The sequence below is a fragment of the Zalophus californianus genome, chromosome 11 (assembly GCF_009762305.2).
Source record: "Zalophus californianus isolate mZalCal1 chromosome 11, mZalCal1.pri.v2, whole genome shotgun sequence".
NCBI lineage: Eukaryota > Metazoa > Chordata > Mammalia > Carnivora > Otariidae > Zalophus > Zalophus californianus.
This window is the reverse complement of record NC_045605.1, coordinates 5,854,435-5,872,322: the sequence shown is the minus strand read 5'-3', so window position 1 is coordinate 5,872,322 and position 17,888 is coordinate 5,854,435. Positions and strand designations below refer to the sequence as shown.

The window sequence follows — 17,888 nt, the reverse complement described above, 5'->3', positions numbered from 1 at the left end:
ACATTTATACTAAAAAATACACCTGAACATAATTTTAAAGTTTATAAATATTAAAGTAAGATTAAAATTTGAAAAACGCTTTAAAAAGTCAAATATCATCTCTAATTCAAACATTAAATTGTCCCTCAAAGGATCAGATGGTAATTTTGAGATATTAATGGATCTGATGCATATGAAAATCAAGCATATTTTAGATCATATTTCTTCATTATTTAATTTCAGATCTTAACCAATAAGCCTTGATATTTATAATTTTACTGCAATACAAGACAATATATCAGTTTTTTATTTGTTGAAAGGGCAAATCTCATGGCAAATCTCATGTTTTCTATTACAATTTTTTAAAAAGATTCAGGTTTTGCTTTTAGAGAGTTGGAAGTTTTCAAAAAGTACTGCTCTCTACCCTAATACAAAATAGTAAGATGATGGAATAATTATTACCTCCAAAAGTGAGAAGGGTCCTTTACTGTATTTAATTTTCTGCTGAGTAATACGCAAATCCTTAAAGACATCATGGTCAGGGAAAGGATCTAGAAGTTTAATTGTCATATAGAGGTTTTCATTATCCTTGTTATCTATCACTAAGTATTTCAACAAGTCCAATACCTAAACATAATTTAAAAAAGAAAAAAATCAAAAGGAAAAAATGGTTTAATTATATTTCAAAGTAAAACAACCAAACCTAGTGTAATAAATGATAAAAACTCTACTAACCCAGTTCAGATAAAATGTTCCAATTATTTCTATAGTACCACCTATGATGGTTTCTGTGCTTTCAAATGCTTCAGCGAGTACGTAAGGTGCTGCTACAGGATGAGCACTGGGAGGGAAGAGGGCCAGTACTACTGGGACATTTCGTAGAGTATCTCATGCACCAGCACAGTGCTGTCAACTGCTGTCCCTGGTTTTCAGCACCTCTACACTTCAACCCAACAAGAGACACAAACTCTTAGGTTATTTGTGAGATCAAAATTACTAGGTGCTCTGTAATTAAATGATTACAAATATTAATTCACTGAAAATGTTTTTCCAACCATTTTTCAAAGGATATTTTCACTAAAATGACTAATTACACCAAGTAAACATAAAACATTCAGCTCCTTCCAAGAATGGTTTATCAATGTTATTTCAAATATCTCTGTGAAGAGGATTTGGGGAAATACCTGTTCCTGAACCTCCATCTGATCATCCACAAGGGGTATAAGTGTTCCAACAATCACGTGAAGGTGATTTTCCAGAGCATCCTTACAATAGGTGACCGCCGTGTGGCAAACCCGGCTTAACAGGTCACAACACAGTGAGAAGCTCCGTAATGACACATCCATGAAACGAGAAGGCCTAACACAGGGAGAGAAATAGTAAGTTCTAGGAAATGACTTTAACGAAGCTCATGTAGAAGTCATTTTCCTTCAGCAGCTCTAACTCTGAAGTGGCCTAACGTAAAAGTCACTTTCATGTCTAATTCCTTAATAAGGTTTCAAAGCCAAAAAGAGAAGTGACATCAGCAACATGATGGGGTAGACAGCTACAATCTCCCCTCCCGACAGAGATACTGAAAAACAGGCAGAACCGTTAGAATTCTGTAAAACAGTCAAAGGTTTACAGCAATCAAGCAAATGCTAAATTAAAAAAAAAAAAAGGCAACTTAACTGTAGGAAAACTCGGCGGTGTTTTACTTGTCTTTGCCCTACTACTCTCTCCCCAGCTTGGCAGTTGTCATGAAATCTACAGTCCCCATTCCCAGTGTGGGATCCTGGATCTGTGCTCTGGAGGGAGCATAGCAGACCATATTTGCAAATTATTGTATACATCTGTTCTAAACCAGACTGGGAGCTACCTACAGGACTAATGTACGGGGCTTAGCTCTGATTTGTCTACTTGGATCTCCCCAGGCTGGAAAAGCCATAAGCATTGCTTGAAAACACCGTAAAACTCACCAACTACCCAAAGCTGTGAGGGGCAAAAAATTACTGTTGAGACATACAACAAACTGCGTAAAGCCTAGGATGAAAAGCTGGAAAGACAATTTCCTGGTGAAATTAGAGCATTCAAAATCACACATATATCTGGGAAACTGAGAAAGCCACACACATGCCCAGGGCAAGATGCCTCCTCAAAAAACACCTGAGAAGACCATAAGCTTTCACTTTGGGCTAATCCCTAGGCTCAGTGCAAACCTACCTGTTGAAAGAGAGTCCTAACACAGAGCCAGTCTGCAAAAATTAGGAAAGATTCTCATTCTCTCTCTCTCTCTTTCACTCCCTCACTCCTGGCATTCAAGGAAATCTGTCGAAACACTCCCTGACAGCAAGTTAAGGACCAGTCTTCAGTAGCCAAATGCAGCAAGGAATACACTCTCTGCACAAATAGTTGAGTATACTCATGAAACAAATGGACCACTACAGCCTTCAACAATTAAAAAAAAAAAAAAAAAGTCAAGGGGCGCCTGGGTGGCTCAGTCGTTAAGCGTCTGCCTTCAGCTCAGGTCATGATCCCAGGTCCTGGGATCAAGCCCCACATCGGGCTCCCTGCTCCGCGGGAAGCCTGCTTCTCCCTCTCCCACTCCCCCTGCTTGTGTTCCCTCTCTCGCTGTGTCTCTCTCTGTCAAACAAAATCTTTAAAAAAAAAAAAAAAAAAGAATTAACAGCAGTCTATCTCAAACTCTTCCAAGAAACAGAATAGTAGGGAATACTTCCTAACTCATTCTAGGAGGCTAGAGTGCTCTAATACCAAGGAAAATAAATATACCACAGGAAAATTATAATACTCAATGCCCCTTGGGAATATAGATTTAAGGGTGCCTGGGTGGCTAGGTCAGTTAAGTGTCTGCCTTTGGCTCAGGTCATGATCCCAGGGTCCTGGGATCAAGTCCTGCATCCGGCTCCCTGCTGGGGGGGGAGGGGGAGCCTGCTTCTCCCTTTTCCTCTGCAGCTCCCCCTACTTGTGCACACTTGTCTCTGTCAAATAAATCAAATCTTTAAAAAAAAAAGGAATATAGATTTAAAACTCCTCAAAAAAGTATGAGCGAACTGAATGTAAGAGCTTATTAAAAGTATTACATACCATGAGCAAGTAGGATTTATCCCAGGAACTCGCCAATATAAGAAAATCAGTCCATGTAACACATCACATTAATAAGATGAAGGAAAATACATGATCATTTCAATAAACACAGAAAAGGAATCTGACAAAATTCAATCTCCTTTCATGATAAAAAACAGTCAGAAAAACATGAGCAGGTAGAACCTTACCCAACACAATAAAGGTAATTTATGAAAAACCCCCAGGTAACAACATAATCAATTGTGAAAGAACAGAAGCTTTCCCACTAAGATCAGGATCAAGATAAAGATGCCCACTTTCACCCCTGCTATTCAACACGGTATTGAACTTCTAGCCAAGTAATTAGACAAGAACTAAAAGGCATCAAAATCAGAAAAAAAGAAGTAAAACTATATAATAGACGACATGATTCTATACACATACAAACTCCCAAAGAATCCACAAGAAATCTAGTAACAAATAAATTAGCAAAACTGCAGGTCACAAGATCAGCACACGAAAATCAATTGTATTTCCATACACCAGCAATAACAATCTAAAATGGAAACTAAGAAAGCAATTCCATTTACAATAGCATCTGAAAGAATTAAATACCTGGGAATAAATTTAACCTAAAATACAAAAATCTTGTACATGAAAACTGTAAAAGCAAGGATAAAAGAAATGAAAGAAGTCCAAATAAATGGAAAGACACCCCAAGTTCATGGATTGGAAGACAAACTGTTGAGATGTAAATACTACCTAAATGATCACATATTCAATGCAATTTTATTCAAAATTCCAATAGTCTTTTTTGCATAAACGGAAAAGCTGGTCATTAAATTCATAGGGGAATTGCAAGGCGCCCCAAATAGCTAAAATGATCTTGAAAAAGAAGAACAAAATTGGAGGATACCCACTTCCAGATTTCAAAACTTACTACGAAGTAGTCAAAACAGTGTGGTACTGGCGTAAGGACAAACCAAGGGTACAGAATTGAGAATCCATAAATATATCCACACATCAGTGGCCAAATGATTTTTGACATGGGTGCCAAGTCCATTCAATGGGGAAAGAATTGTCTCTTCAACAAGTGGTAATAGAACAACTAGATTTCTACATGCCCAAGAATGAAGCTGAACCCCTACCTCACACCATATGTAAAAATTAAGATGGATCAACAACCTAAACAGAAGAGTGAAAACTGTAAAACTCTTAGAATAAAACATAGTAGTAAATCTTCACGAGCTTGGAGTTGACAATGGATTCTTATATAAATCACCAAAAGCTTGAGGAATAAAAGAAAAAAACAGATAAATCAGACTTCATCAAAACTAAAAATTTTTGTGTATCAAAAGACATTATCAGGAAAGTGAAAAGACAATGCACAGAATGGGATAAACTACTTGCAAATCATACATACTGATTCAATATCCAGACTATTTGCAAATCACATAATAAGAGCTCAATATTGAGAATGTATAAAGAACTGCTTAACAGCAAAAAGGCAATACAAAAATTTAAAAATTGAGCAATTTAAAAAATGAGCAAAGGACTTGAATACACATTCTTCTAAGAATGTATACAAATGGTTAATGAGCAGAAGAAAAGATGTTCAACAGCATTAGTCATTAGGGAAATGCAAAAACAAAACTACAGTGAGATACCACTTCACATCCATTAGGATGGCTATAATAAAAATTAAAAACAAAATAGAAAATAAAAAGCATAAGTAAGGATGTGAGAAAATTGGGACTTTTGTGCATTGCAGGAGAAATATGAAATGGTGCAGCTGCTATGGAAAACAGTTTAGCAGTTCCTCAAAGAGTTAAACATAGGATGATTAAGGGACCCACCAAGGCCACTCCTAGGTATATTCCCCAAGGAACTGAAAACACTCAAACACATACCCATAAATCTATATGCACTGCAGCATTATCCACAAGAGCCAAAGATGGAAACACAAGCGTTCATCAACAGTGAATAGATTGTAGTATATATATATAATGGAATATTATTCAGCCATAAATAAGAATGAAGTTCTGATACATGATTCATGTACGCGGGATGAACCTTGAAGACATTATGCCAAGCAAAACAAGCCAGACACAAAACAAGTATTTTATAATTCCACTTATATAAAATATCTAGAATAAGTAAATTCATAGAGACAAGAGATAGATTACAAGTTATCAGGAGCTGAAGGAAAGGGGAAACGTGGAGTTATTGTTTAATATGTATAATGGTTCTGTCTGAGGTAATGAGAAAGTTCTGGAAATAGATAATGGTGATGGCTGTGCAACACTGTGAACATAATCAGTATCACTGAACACTTAAAATGGTTAAAATAACAAATTTTATATATTTTACCATAATACAGAAACTTTAAAAAAAATTCAGTGAATGTGGGACACCTGGGTGGCTCGTCGGTTAAGCATCTGCCTTCGGATCAGGTCACGATCCTGGGGTCCTAGGAATGAGTCCCGCATCCGGCTCCCTGCTCAGCGGGAAGCCTGCTTCTCCCTCTGCCTCTGCTCCCGCCCCCTCCCCCACTCGCTCGCTCTCTCCTGCTCTTTCTCTCAAATAAATAAATAAATCATTTTAAAAAATTAAGTGAATGAAAATATAGACTGGATAATTATATTCACATGATTTAAATTAAAATAAAAATTATAGGATATTAATAAAAATATGACAAAACAAAATGGAAAAAGATATTCTTTGTGTACTTTGAAAAACTCACATTTGAAGGCAATGATGTAGTAATCAGAAAACAAGTAACAGAAACATCAAAATCAACAGAAAGGAATAAAGATGCTTAAACTGAATACACACCCCAAATCTACAGTATACTGTGATTTATAATAAGAAATATATATTTGGCCTTCATCCCTGTTTCTGGCACAAAGCTCCTAAAACTCTAGGAGCACCAGTGATGAGGGAAATACAAATGTCTCTACCTTCTGAAAGCACCTAGGTCACCTGAGGATGGGGGCTGGTTGCCCGGAGAACCAACCTTGTGATCAGAGGGTTGGAATTACCCGTCACACTCCTCCAATCTGGGGAGGGGAGAAGGGATGGAGGTTGTATCAATACCCAACAGCCAGTGATGTAATCAATCATGTCTCTGTAACGAGGCCTCCATAAAAACTCAAATGACCAGCTTCGGGAGCTTCCAGGTTGGTGAGCACATGCAGATGTGGGGAAAGTGGTGCCCCTGGAGAGGGCAGGGAAGCTCCATCCCCTTTCCCGATACATCCCTTCCATCTGGCTATGCCTTAGCTATATCCTTTTATAATAAACTGGTTAATTAGTAAACAGGTTTCCTGAGTTCTACAAATTTCCTGAGTTTAGCAAATTAATCAAACTCAAGGAACAGGGTCCTTGGAACCTGCAGGGTAGAGGGGGCTGGTCAGAAGCACAAGTGATAATCTGGGCTAGTGACTGGCATCTGAAGGGAAGGAGGAGCAGGCAGTCTTGCAGGACTGAGCCCTCAGTTATGGGATCTGACACTAATCGACTATATATGAGTTGAATTGTAGGACACCCAGCTGGTGTCTGGAGGATTCTTTGTGCGTGTGTGTGTGTGAAACACCACCCTCCCCGTACACAGGTAACCAGAACTGCTACAGTGACATACATATTTCAAGTCATCTAAAATTCACTAATTTTAAAATGTTGAAGACCCTTAGTACTTAGTATTTCTAGAAGTGGAGAAATAGGTAATGCAATTTTTTAAAAATACTGTGTAGATATATATTAAAAAGCAAAAATAAGACAGCAATACTCTTGCTTCTACCTCTTGAAATTATATAAATTTTCAATTAAGGTAAAAAAAAAACTTATGTATTAGTCTAAATATATTACGTACCTTTTGTTGATATAATGAATCAAAGTATAGATAACATCTCGAAGGACAAAGGCCCAAGCTCCTCCTAAGGCACTTGTAATATCTTTCAGTAATAAAGTAACAAACAGGTGATATATTTTTAGAATTCTGTGCTTTTTGTAAACATTATTTGTCTCAGCGGCTTGCTCACATATGGCTAGAAGAATTTTCTGATAGGAATCCTAGAAAATAAAGACATTTCATAAAAAACTTACCAAATCATGTATACTCAACTATAATAATTCTATTTTATATTGAAAACAAATTACAGAATTTTGTTTTGGTGTGATATCAAAGGCAAATATTACATTAAGAAAATTAGTATCTTAAACTGCTGTCAATTTATCTAGTTTTCAGATAGCAAACAGTAATTTTAAAAAACATATACTCCCTAAGCCAATATATGACTAAAGTACCATGAAATTCAAGCCTCATATATGACATATTTCAATTAATATCTACAAGTAAAATACCAAGATATAAACTTATGAGTGTTTTTCTTTTTAATTTATTCAGATGAGTTTTCCCTTTAATTTTTGTTCTTTTTAAGATGTACTTACACAGATTTTCTAGCTGAAAAAGAAGGAAGTCTCTCTTCAGTTATTGTAATAGTAATGTGTACTTACAGGGCTTTTGGAAAGAATTTCTAAAATGCTTTTAAGCTTGGTTTTATGGCAATTGCTGATATAGGCAAATGTTGCTTTAATCACATGTGATGGAAAATGAGGTGGATTAGGAGCAGGATCCAAATCCCTGAGAGTTATAGGGGAAAAAAGCAGTCATCATTTTCAGAACAAAATTATTAAGAAAAGAAAAAAAAAGATTCTGTTGAAGTCAAGTTTCAGAAACCATGAAGTTTCAGAAAGAAAATTTAGATTAATAATCCCACGTTCTAAAATTACTTTCCCACTGAAAAACTAGGCTTTTAATAAAATCACAAACGACTTACCACATTCTACACATTATCAGTCAGAATCTCTAAATACCTTTACCCTCTATGACTTAATTTTAAGTGACATGCTTAAGAAATCTTTTATGAAGGGGGTGCCTGGGTGGCTCAAGTCGTTAAGCATCTGCTTCGGCTCAGGTCATGATCCCAGGGTCCTGGGGTTGAGCCCTGCATCGGGCTCCCTGCTCAGTGGGAAGCCTGCTTCTCCCTCTCCCTGCCGCTCTGCCTACTTGTGCTCTCTCTTTATCAAATAAATAAATAAAATCTTAAAAAAAAAAAAAAATCTTTTATGAAGTTAATGGCAATTCTACAAATGAGCCTTATACCACTTCAGGTCTGAATTAAAGCTCTATGCTACTACTGTAAACACTAATATTCTGAGACTGGCAATCAGACACTCTTTGTATCAAATGAAATTATAAAGTGAAAATACTTTGGTAGATATTATTACTTTTTCATACAGCTAGCATAGTAGGGCACACTCTAAGTAAACGGTGCTCTCTAGTAGCTCACACAAGAAACACCGTATGTGCCTAAAAACTGAAACAGACATTTGAAGGTGTCAACCAATCAACTTCCCAAGGAAATTCTGAAATTGCAGCGAATTCTCTTAAGTTTAAAACATCCATACCCTGAAAAGTCACAGAGGTCCGTGCTTTGGCTGGCACCAGAAGTTGCTGGTTCATGTAATGTCATCAATAACTCCACAACAATCTCTGGTAAATTAGTAAGGAATAAATGATCAATCTGTAAGGATACAAAATTAAAATAACATTTAAGTTTTGCGGCGCCTGGGTGGCTCAGTCATTAAGCATCTGCCTTCGGCTCAGGTCATGATCCCAGGGTCCTGGGGTCAAGCCCCGCATCGGGCTCCCTGCTCAGCACAGAGCCTGCTTCTCCCTCTCCCACTTCCCCTGCCTGTGTTCCCTCTCTCACTGTGTCTCTCTCTCTGTCAAATAAATAAATAAAAATCTTTAAAAAAATAAATAAAATAACAGTTAAGTTTTTATGTCTGTGACCTTTAAGACAGTTCAAGGGACTAAAAGTATTGCATCATTTCCAAAATTAATCAGTAACTAAAAAAGGAAATGGATAACCAAAGACCTAAGATGTGCAAGACATACAGCTACCTTTCTGCTATGCAACCAACCTGTAGCCTGAGAGGCTGGTAAGGAAATGATACCAAACAAGACTCCCTTAATCTGACTCTTGTTTAATTTTAAAGAATCAGGGGCGCCTGGGTGGCTCAGTCGGTTAAGTGTCTGCTTTGGGCTCAGGTCATGATCCCAGGGTCTTGGGATCGAGTCCCTGCATCGGGCCCCCTGCTCAGCAGGGGGTCTGCTTCTCCCTCTCCCTCTGCCTCTCCCCCCGGCTTGTGCTCATTCTCACTCACTCTCTCTCAAATAAAATCTTGAAAAAAATAATTTTAAAGAATTTTAATTGACTAAGGCTTCAGGTGCAGCACTGAATTCCTCAACCTAGTCATTTTCCAGCTAACCAAATTCCCCACTGAGCTACACTGCTTCTCAATCTGCATTTTACTCTTGACTTATTTGGAAAATCTATCTCACGTAACAATACTTTACTAGTAAGAATTGCCAGTGACTTTGCCTGCATAACTTTTGCCCAGATTCCTGCTTGGCTGATATCCCAAATTTGGAGCCTCGCTGCTACCCACATCTGCTGTCCTCAACAGTAAACTGAAATCCTCCCGGACAGGAGCAGGTTCTTCATCAATCCACTTCCTGTTACCCGCGGCCTCACAGAGGACAGATATTCTCTAACTATAAAGAACCGGTCTGCTCCACTATACCTCACCCAATAAACGACAATCGTGGAGATAAAGGTTGTTTATTAGCTCTCCAAGTAAGGAATTACAGTGCTCTAAACTAAAAGGTAAATGGCTGATTTCCTTGGTGCATAAGATTTGAAAACACATTTCCTCACAACAGAAACAGTTTAAAATGTGACAAGAAAGAACTCGAATGTAAAGATCCTAGTCCTTCCCTCACGCTTACACATCAGTCGTTCAGGTCATCATTTCCAAGGGTTCAGCTCTTTTAAGAATCCATCCTCCTTGCAAAGTATATCTGGGATAAGGAAGGATAAACTGGCCATGTCTGTTTAATATCAGAGGAAACATTAATGAATTTCCTTACACAAAGAATGACAAGTGGCTTCATGAGTTTTGTATCATTCTACAATAAGCAAGATCTGTAATATTTATCTAAGGGACATATAAATTACGCAGATGTCCAGGTACAGCTAACCAGTGTTGTAACTGTTAATATTTCAGGCTTTTGACAGACAAATGACAGATTTTAGAGGCTCAGAGACTAATAATAATTGTACCAACACTTATGCACAGAGGAAAGAATCTTAGAAGACTGATTCAGAGAAAGTGTACACTAGAGAACCAAAGAAAAAACAAACTTATAACAACTTAATGCCAAATGGAATTGAGACTAACAAGAATTTAGGTCTTTAACCAAGAAGCTAAGAAATTATTATTCAAGTTTGCCTCTCTCCATTCTTGACATTGATGTTTCAGTCAGGCCTCAATGTAATTATTTTCCCCTCCTAGACTTACTCTAACTCTGCAAACTGCTCTCTTTTAGTTTGCATATGTTTATTTTTTTTTAACATTTTATTTTTAAAGATTTTATTTGTCAGAGAGAGAAAGCACAGGCAAGCAGAGTGGCAGGCAGAGGGAGAGGGAGAAGCATACTCCCCATTGAGCAGGGAGCCCAATATAGGACTCGATCCCAGGACCCCGAGATCACGACCTGAGCCTAAGGCAGACACTCAACCGACTGAGCCACCCAGGGGTCCCTAGTTTGAATACATTTTAAAAAGTAGTAAAGATTAGGCCTGCTTAGAAGCAGGGAGATGGCTGGGAGAGGATAAAAGCAGGGTCTTTCATAGATTCCATAACCTCTGGAGCGCCAACATTCTGTTTCAACTGTGTTTTGAGAAAGGAGCTCACCGAGGCAAGTAAGAAACTCCGTGTTCCATTTCTTGGTTCAATACAGTAACCGGGCAAACAAAAAAAGTCTCTTTCAAGTTCATCCAATTCTAATTTTAACATTAGCCTACTTGGTTAGTCATCCCTTACTTACATTTAAAAAACAAAACAAAACAAAACTTGAGAGTAACTAATTTCTTTTACCTTAAAAAAAAGTTTATCTATGTGTTTTAAGTTCCCTCAAATAATTTTGGATGTATCTCAATTACTATAAAACAAACAGAAGTTGTTAGATTCTTTTTTTTTATAATGTGATCAATTTAGATTCTACATACTAATAAAATATCAAACACTGGCAGCCACCATCTTCTGACTTGCATCCTGTTAACATGAATGCATTACAGTGTTACTCTCTGGTTTAATGTTAAAACATTATTGCATCATTCCATATTCCAGAATCCTTTATTTGTTCAGTCTGATGCCAAAATAATCAAGAGAGAGCAGCAGACTGTAAAGACAGCGCTGGCCTTTGTGTTAAAATGGGATTATTGGCCGTTTTAATCCACCACCGTTCCTGTATTTTCTTGAAATTACTCTAAGTGGTAGATTAGGGAGCCTGGGAAGTTCCTGTGTAAGGAACTGGAAGAGACAGGGAATTCTAGAATTTCTCCTAAATGTGACAAGTCAAATCAGACATCGGGGTGCTTTGTGTATGGAAGAAGTGAGGGAAGAGGAGAGGTGTTAGATCAATTCAGTTGTATAAGTATTATTTGGCCACAATTCCAGAAGTGATGCCAAATGCTGGGACACAGTGAGGAGCAAGAGGCTGGGCCTGCTGGGGAGCTTAAGAACCCATTCCGGACCCCAGCACACAGGAATCCCACCACAACATGGGTAAATGCCATGACAACCGCAGGCCAAAGAAGTGCTCTGTGAGGAGAAGGGAGGGAGCTCTTTGTTTGTCTGATGGTGCTGGGGTACATTTCCTGGGAAAAGTCACACTGGAGGGCTCTAGGAGATCCTTCCAACCTCAGCAAAGACCTAGATTTAAGAGGTTATGATTTTTGGGGGGGCTATCAAACACCTAGAACACTGTTTGTGACAGTACTCCTTGAGGGAGTGGCTTTAGGGTCATCTTTGAGACTAATCCTCTCCCCTGAAAATGTGCACATACAAAGGCATTACCTTTTTTTTAATTTTTTTATTGTTATGTTAATCACCATATATTACATCATTAGTTTTTGATGTAGTGTTTCATGATTCATTGTTTGTGCATAACACGCAGTGCTCCACGCAGAATGTGCCCTCTTTAATACCCATCACCAGGCTAACCCATCCCCCCACCCCCCTCCCCTCTAGAACCCTCAGTTTGTTTTTCAGAGTCCATCATCTCTCATGGTTCGTCTCCCCCTCTGATTTACTCCACTTCATTCTTCCCCTCCTGCTATCTTCTTCTTTTTCTTTTTTCTTAACATATGTTGCATTATTTGTTTCAGAAGTACAGATCTGTGATTCAACAGTCTTGCACAATTCACAGTGCTCACCGTAGCACATACCCTCCCCAATGTCTATCACCCAGCCACCCCATCCCTCCCACCCCTGTTAGATTCTTTTTTACTTGACTCCATCTTTTATCAAATAATGAGTATTCACTACATACTAGTAAGCCAGGATACACCAGCAAAAAGGAAAAAAAAAATCCTACCTTCAGAGTACTTTAGCAGAGAAGACTGATAAACAATGAACATGATTCATAAGTAAATTATATTACATGTAGTCAGTCTCATAGAAAAAAGAAAGAGCGGGGCATCGGAACTTGAGATCATACTTCTTGAAAAGTAAAGAGGAACACTTTCTATACCCTGTTCAGTACTGCTTGAATTTAACATCCGGTTTGCATTCATTTATTACTGCCTATTAAAATAAATTTTAAGGGGGAACAAATTGATCGACTTTCATGGACGCAGGTGGAATATATTCGGTATTTAAACTAATTTAAGTTTGTTGGTTTAATTAAGATAGACATGTCTTTAGAGTCGTCAGCATTAAATATGAAACTTTCATCTAGGTTTGCTAAAGGTCAAATAAGCTCATTATCTCTGTTGCAATTTTTTAGCAAAAGGATGACTTAAAATGATTAATTTTCTGTCTCAAATTTTTCATGGGTGATTGTTAAGACAGTCTTTGGTAACCTACGACTTTAAAGTTTTCCTTGGATAATAAATGGCACTGAATTCATTAGACATCTAGGTCTTTTTCAAATGAAATAAGATACTAAAGCACTGATTACTGAAGGCAGGTTTGTGCTTTTGGCTTCTTACTGCAGAGAAACGAAGAATATTTGAGTGCTTGAAAACACACTTTGTGTTTGGGGCGCCTGGGTGGCTCAGTTGGTTAAGCGACTGCCGTCGGCTCAGGTCATGATCCTGGAGTCCCGGGATCGAGTCCCACATCGGGCTCCCTGCTCAGCAGGGAGTCTGCTTCTCCCTCTGACCCTCCCTCCTCTCATGTGCTCTCTCTCTCTCTCATTCTCTCTAATAAATAAATAAAATCTTTAAAAAAAAAAAAAAGAAAACACACTTTGTGTTTAATAGATTCATAAATTTTCCATCTAAAGGTATCTGGTGTGACATTCACAATTGGTTTCTAATGCAGTTTTCACTGGAGACCAAGGTTTCTAAGAGTTACAATATTTCTGCTAAATGTAATTAAAACTGATGGAAATAAGGGAAACAACTCTGAATGAAAAAGCTGTAAAAGGTTTATGAGGGGAAATTTTTGGAAAAAAATTTTATATGCTGTCAGGACTAAAGTTGAAACAAATGGATATTAAAAGTACACTGGTGTAAGACTGAAGTTTTGCTTTTTTCTCTGTTCAAAGATAGTTTTCTTGAATTGCTGGCTTGCACGTGATAAGAAAATGTAAACAAAGGTTTTTTTTCTTTTGTCTGCCCTGAGAACCGGTTTCTATGTTTTGTCTTTATCAAGTCTTTCATCACACCGTTAAAACTTTAAAAATTAAAGGAGCCAAGTTTTGCTAACTATATAACCCTACATATTTGCCTTTGGAATCTCTTTCTGCCACTTTGGTTAAATAAATAATTACATTTCGAGCTTTGTAATGATCTGTAATCCACTATTCAGGCACATGTTTTATAATTTTCTAGGTTTTTTAAACAAACTTCTCCGGATTTAAATTGTAAATGAAGTCTCTGACTCATTAGGCCTTTTTATTTGGTATGTTAAATTACTCTGGAAGCACTGTCAAATACAGGTAAGCCTTAGATTATGTTTGGGTAAATGCTATAACTATTCTAGAGAATATATGTAATTCCTGAAGTTTTAATACGTTTTGGTAATAAGGTCATCACTTGATGTTCTAATTATGAAAGTATTATGTTTCACAGAAATAACCGGATGTCCCTGCCAGCTATATTGTAACCTATCATCAGATCTTTAACCATATCCATTTTGGAGTCTTTTCTCATTTAGTCAATTCTCACTCTCTTGCGACACGTCTCATCTTCAAGGAGATTCATAAAAAGGGCTTTTGACAAATACAGGTTTTTGATATCTTTAAGATCCTAAAACTAAAATTGGTAGAATTTCCAGAATTAACTAAAAAGCTGCTGAAAGTTCATTCAAACTGAACGAGAATTAGTAACATGGATGGTTTTTGTCTTGTTTGAAACATTGCTGGTTCCTGGGGTGCCTGGGTGCCTCAGTGGGTTATGTGGCTGCCCTTGGCTCAGGTCATAATCAGCAGGGAGTTGGCTTCTCCCTCTGCCCCTCCCCTGGCTTGTGCGCACAAGCGGGCGCACGCGCTCTCTCTCTCTCAAATAAAATCTTTAAAAAAAACAAAAACATCGCTGGTTCTCTAATGTTTACTCTACCAGATTAAAGAACCTTTCCCTTAAGATATCTATGACTTACAGAAATGTGATAAGTATTTATTTGTGAACAAATGGAAGCATTTAACTTTTCTTTCTAACTGAACCCTCTGAAATTCAGAAACTCTCAGTGAGCATTCTTTCTTACAAAGCAATCACAGTCATCTGCATAAGTTCAAGAAGAATCTGTTCTCCTTGCAATAGGACACATTGGAAATACTGGTTATGTTACCAAGGCTTTGGCTGGAATGTCATATTTGAGAGACATGCAGAGACTCAGATATGACCATAAAGCTTTAAGGAACTAAGACTGACTTTATGAAGCAATGAAGTCAATAAAGCCCCTTGGAAGTGCTGGCCTGATACCTTGCCTACAGAGTTCCCAGCAGTCTTAACCAGGTGAGCAGAGAATGTCACTCCCTGGCAGGTCCAAGAACCTCAGGATGCTTTGGGAACCTCGAGAAGAGGAATTCGCCCAAATCTACAGGTATTGCAGGCATGTCTGAAGGCAAGCACTTTGCTTGGCTTCTGGCCTACAGGGGCTACCAAATGTTCAATCGACATTCCTTATAAAAAGTTCCAGGAAAGCAGATTCTAAAAGATCTGTATGATCAATCACTATTCTTGCTTATGTAAATTATTAGGACAATTTTATTAAAATTGGACTTGTTTTACAAGCGAATTCGTTTTCATTTGGCTATCTGATTAAAAATGAGGGTAGTTACAAAGAAAAAGTGTTTCAACAACACATCTTTGTAGATATTAGATTTTAAGCACTCGACACTCAACACTGGGTTTATAATTTGTTCTAACCATTAAACTACATTTTTTCTTTTGCTTCTGTAAAGTACCTCTTATTAATTACCTAATTGCTTGCGAAACAAGAGTATATGATGGCTAACACCACCTGCTATGCCATTAAGGCCCTTAAATAACTCTCAAAATGGCATTAAGATATTTTCATTGCTGCACAAGGTGAAAAAGTACTAGCATAAAAACAGATATGGTATATATATTCCAGATGTCATCAAAATATAAGAGGATTGCTCAAACCAACGCTTTAAACGATCTCTCTTTCCTTTAGTGATTGGCTAAAGATCCTGGACTGGAGGACAATTATGGCCAACTGTCAAAGGTCTTTTATTTACGTGTCTCTTTCTCATAATAACATTAACCTTATTTTGCTGCCATTGCTGGTGCCGAGACTCCTTCACTGCTCTAACTTCCAGCTGACAGATGATCCTTTCTACTCAAGGAGGTTCATATATGTTGTCTACCTTGGACTGATTGCCTCTGTCTTTGGTAACTCCAATGTATAAATTCCCCCCTTGGGGCACCTGGGTGGCTCAGTTAGTTACGCATCAGACTCTTCATTTCAGCTTAGATCATGATCTCAGGGTCGTGAGATGGAGCCCCACACAGGACTCTGTGCTCAGCAGGGAGCCTACTTGAGATTCTCTCTCTTCCTCTGCCCCTCCCCCTGCTCATGTGCTCTCTCTCTAATAAATAAATAAAATCTTAAAAAAAATATTCCCCACCTGACCAATGTTGACCCATAGGTAGGGACATCTCTACACCCCTATTCAGCAGGAAGAAGTTATAAAAGATTAGACCTTCCACCCTCAGCAACCTTAAAGATTTAAGGGTCAAAACTATTCAGAGGGAATGATGTGGGAAACAAAGGCAGAAGGAAATGTAGATAAAACTAAATTTCCTTATAACCTTCCCCCAATGACAAATACTTGAAATAGGCAGAGTATAACATTCCTCCAGGAAACTCCCAACTGTCTTAATGTTAATGCCTTGCTAAGGGAAAAACAACCTTTTGCCAGGCCTCCCCTACCCTGTGAGTCTCCTTTAGCATATGAAAATCCTTTTGGAACTTCACTGTCTTTACCTCCTCCAGCCCCAAAGTCTATCATGTTGCTCTTCACAATCCCGGGGCCGCAGCTCTTTAGACCACGGGGCCTATCTCTGTGCTTTAATAAAACCACCTTTTTGCAAACCCCCCCAAAAAATTAAATAATTGAAAAAAAATTTTTTAAAGGAAAAAAAATCAATAAATGATTCCAAAGGTTTTTTTAATTTCTGATTAAAAATATTTCATTTAAAAGCCAATCAAAAGAAGAGAACACTATAATAACAACAGCAATAAAAAAATTCACGATTGCCTATGCTAGACAGGGATTACTACATATGTCAAATTTTACTGCATAAATGATGAATAGTCTTGAAACTACAAAGTTATATCTCCACTGAACTGGGGATGATAAGGATGGGGAGCCTGGCCGGCTTAGTCGGCAGAGCATGTTACCCTTGATCTAGGGGTCATGAGTTCAAGTGCCACCGCTGGGCCTGGAGCCTACTTTAAAAAAAAAAGAAGGAAAGAAAGAATTAGAGGATAAGTAGGTACAAGGGAAGCCATACCTGTTTTCCTAGTAAATTTTCATCTTTCAGCATATCATAGACTTTGGTAGCAGTCTCTCTCTGCTGTGCCATCCCACTGTCTCCTGTACCCTCGTAGGCAAAGTAAGGAAGAATATTTACAAGAATCTTTGGAAAGCAGTGTGTTAGAAGACTTTTCCAATCCTCATCAATCTGATTAGCAATGGACTTCACCTCATCAAAACGACTTCTAATCACCAGATGTGGGATCAAAACCTTGTAACATGATCTGAAAATATAAAATTTTTAAATATATGTTATATATAACTTCTCATAGTCAAATTTTAAATATAGCTCTTAACATAATGAAATGCTTTACTTAGTAAGCATGAGAGCATCACTTTATCTAGATCATTAAGCATTCTTACTCTAATTCTATAAATGGAGAAATGAAGTTAAACAAATTCTAAATAATCAACTACAGGAGGAAACAGATCTGAGAATATACCACCCTGATTCTATGATCAAAAAAAGTGTGAACTGAATTTATTTCTTCTGTATAACCGACAGATGCAAAATTATTTCATTTATGTAAAATGAAATGTGAAAGAAATTCAAGCCATTAATGTAAATACTGTTACTGCCAAAATGAAAGAACAAGGGCCACTGAATAATTATGAACTGTTTTCCCATCATCCTGATACTTAAGCATTATTCTTTAGTTGTTCCAAACCTCTCCATTTTCAAAATTTTCTTCTCAAGAGTTAG

The 17,888-nt window shown here is 37.6% G+C and overlaps 1 protein-coding gene across 15 annotated transcripts in view; it reads right to left on the bottom strand.

The window, feature by feature from the left end:
• The window catches only part of ATM (ATM serine/threonine kinase), a 117,912-nt gene that overhangs the window by 48,565 nt on the left and 51,459 nt on the right, over positions 1-17,888 (bottom strand). For 10 of the 15 annotated variants that reach the window (XR_003517286.1, XM_027578286.1, XM_027578289.1 and 7 more), the window contains 6 exons: positions 17,163-17,409; positions 8,512-8,627; positions 7,558-7,684; positions 6,914-7,113; positions 1,164-1,338; positions 442-606 (listed from right to left, as the gene is read on the bottom strand). Coding sequence is in view for 13 of the 15 variants with exons in the window: in XM_027578286.1 (XP_027434087.1) it covers positions 442-606; positions 1,164-1,338; positions 6,914-7,113; positions 7,558-7,684; positions 8,512-8,627; positions 17,163-17,409 (1,030 nt within the window). In the remaining 2 variants the exon portion in view is untranslated. Of the gene's footprint in view, positions 1-441; positions 607-714; positions 923-1,163; positions 1,339-6,913; positions 7,114-7,557; positions 7,685-8,511; positions 8,628-9,903; positions 10,001-16,854; positions 17,101-17,162; positions 17,410-17,888 lie in introns of those variants that run through there. The other 5 variants (XR_003517287.1, XM_027578294.2, XM_027578295.1 and 2 more) reach the window with 5 other exon arrangements.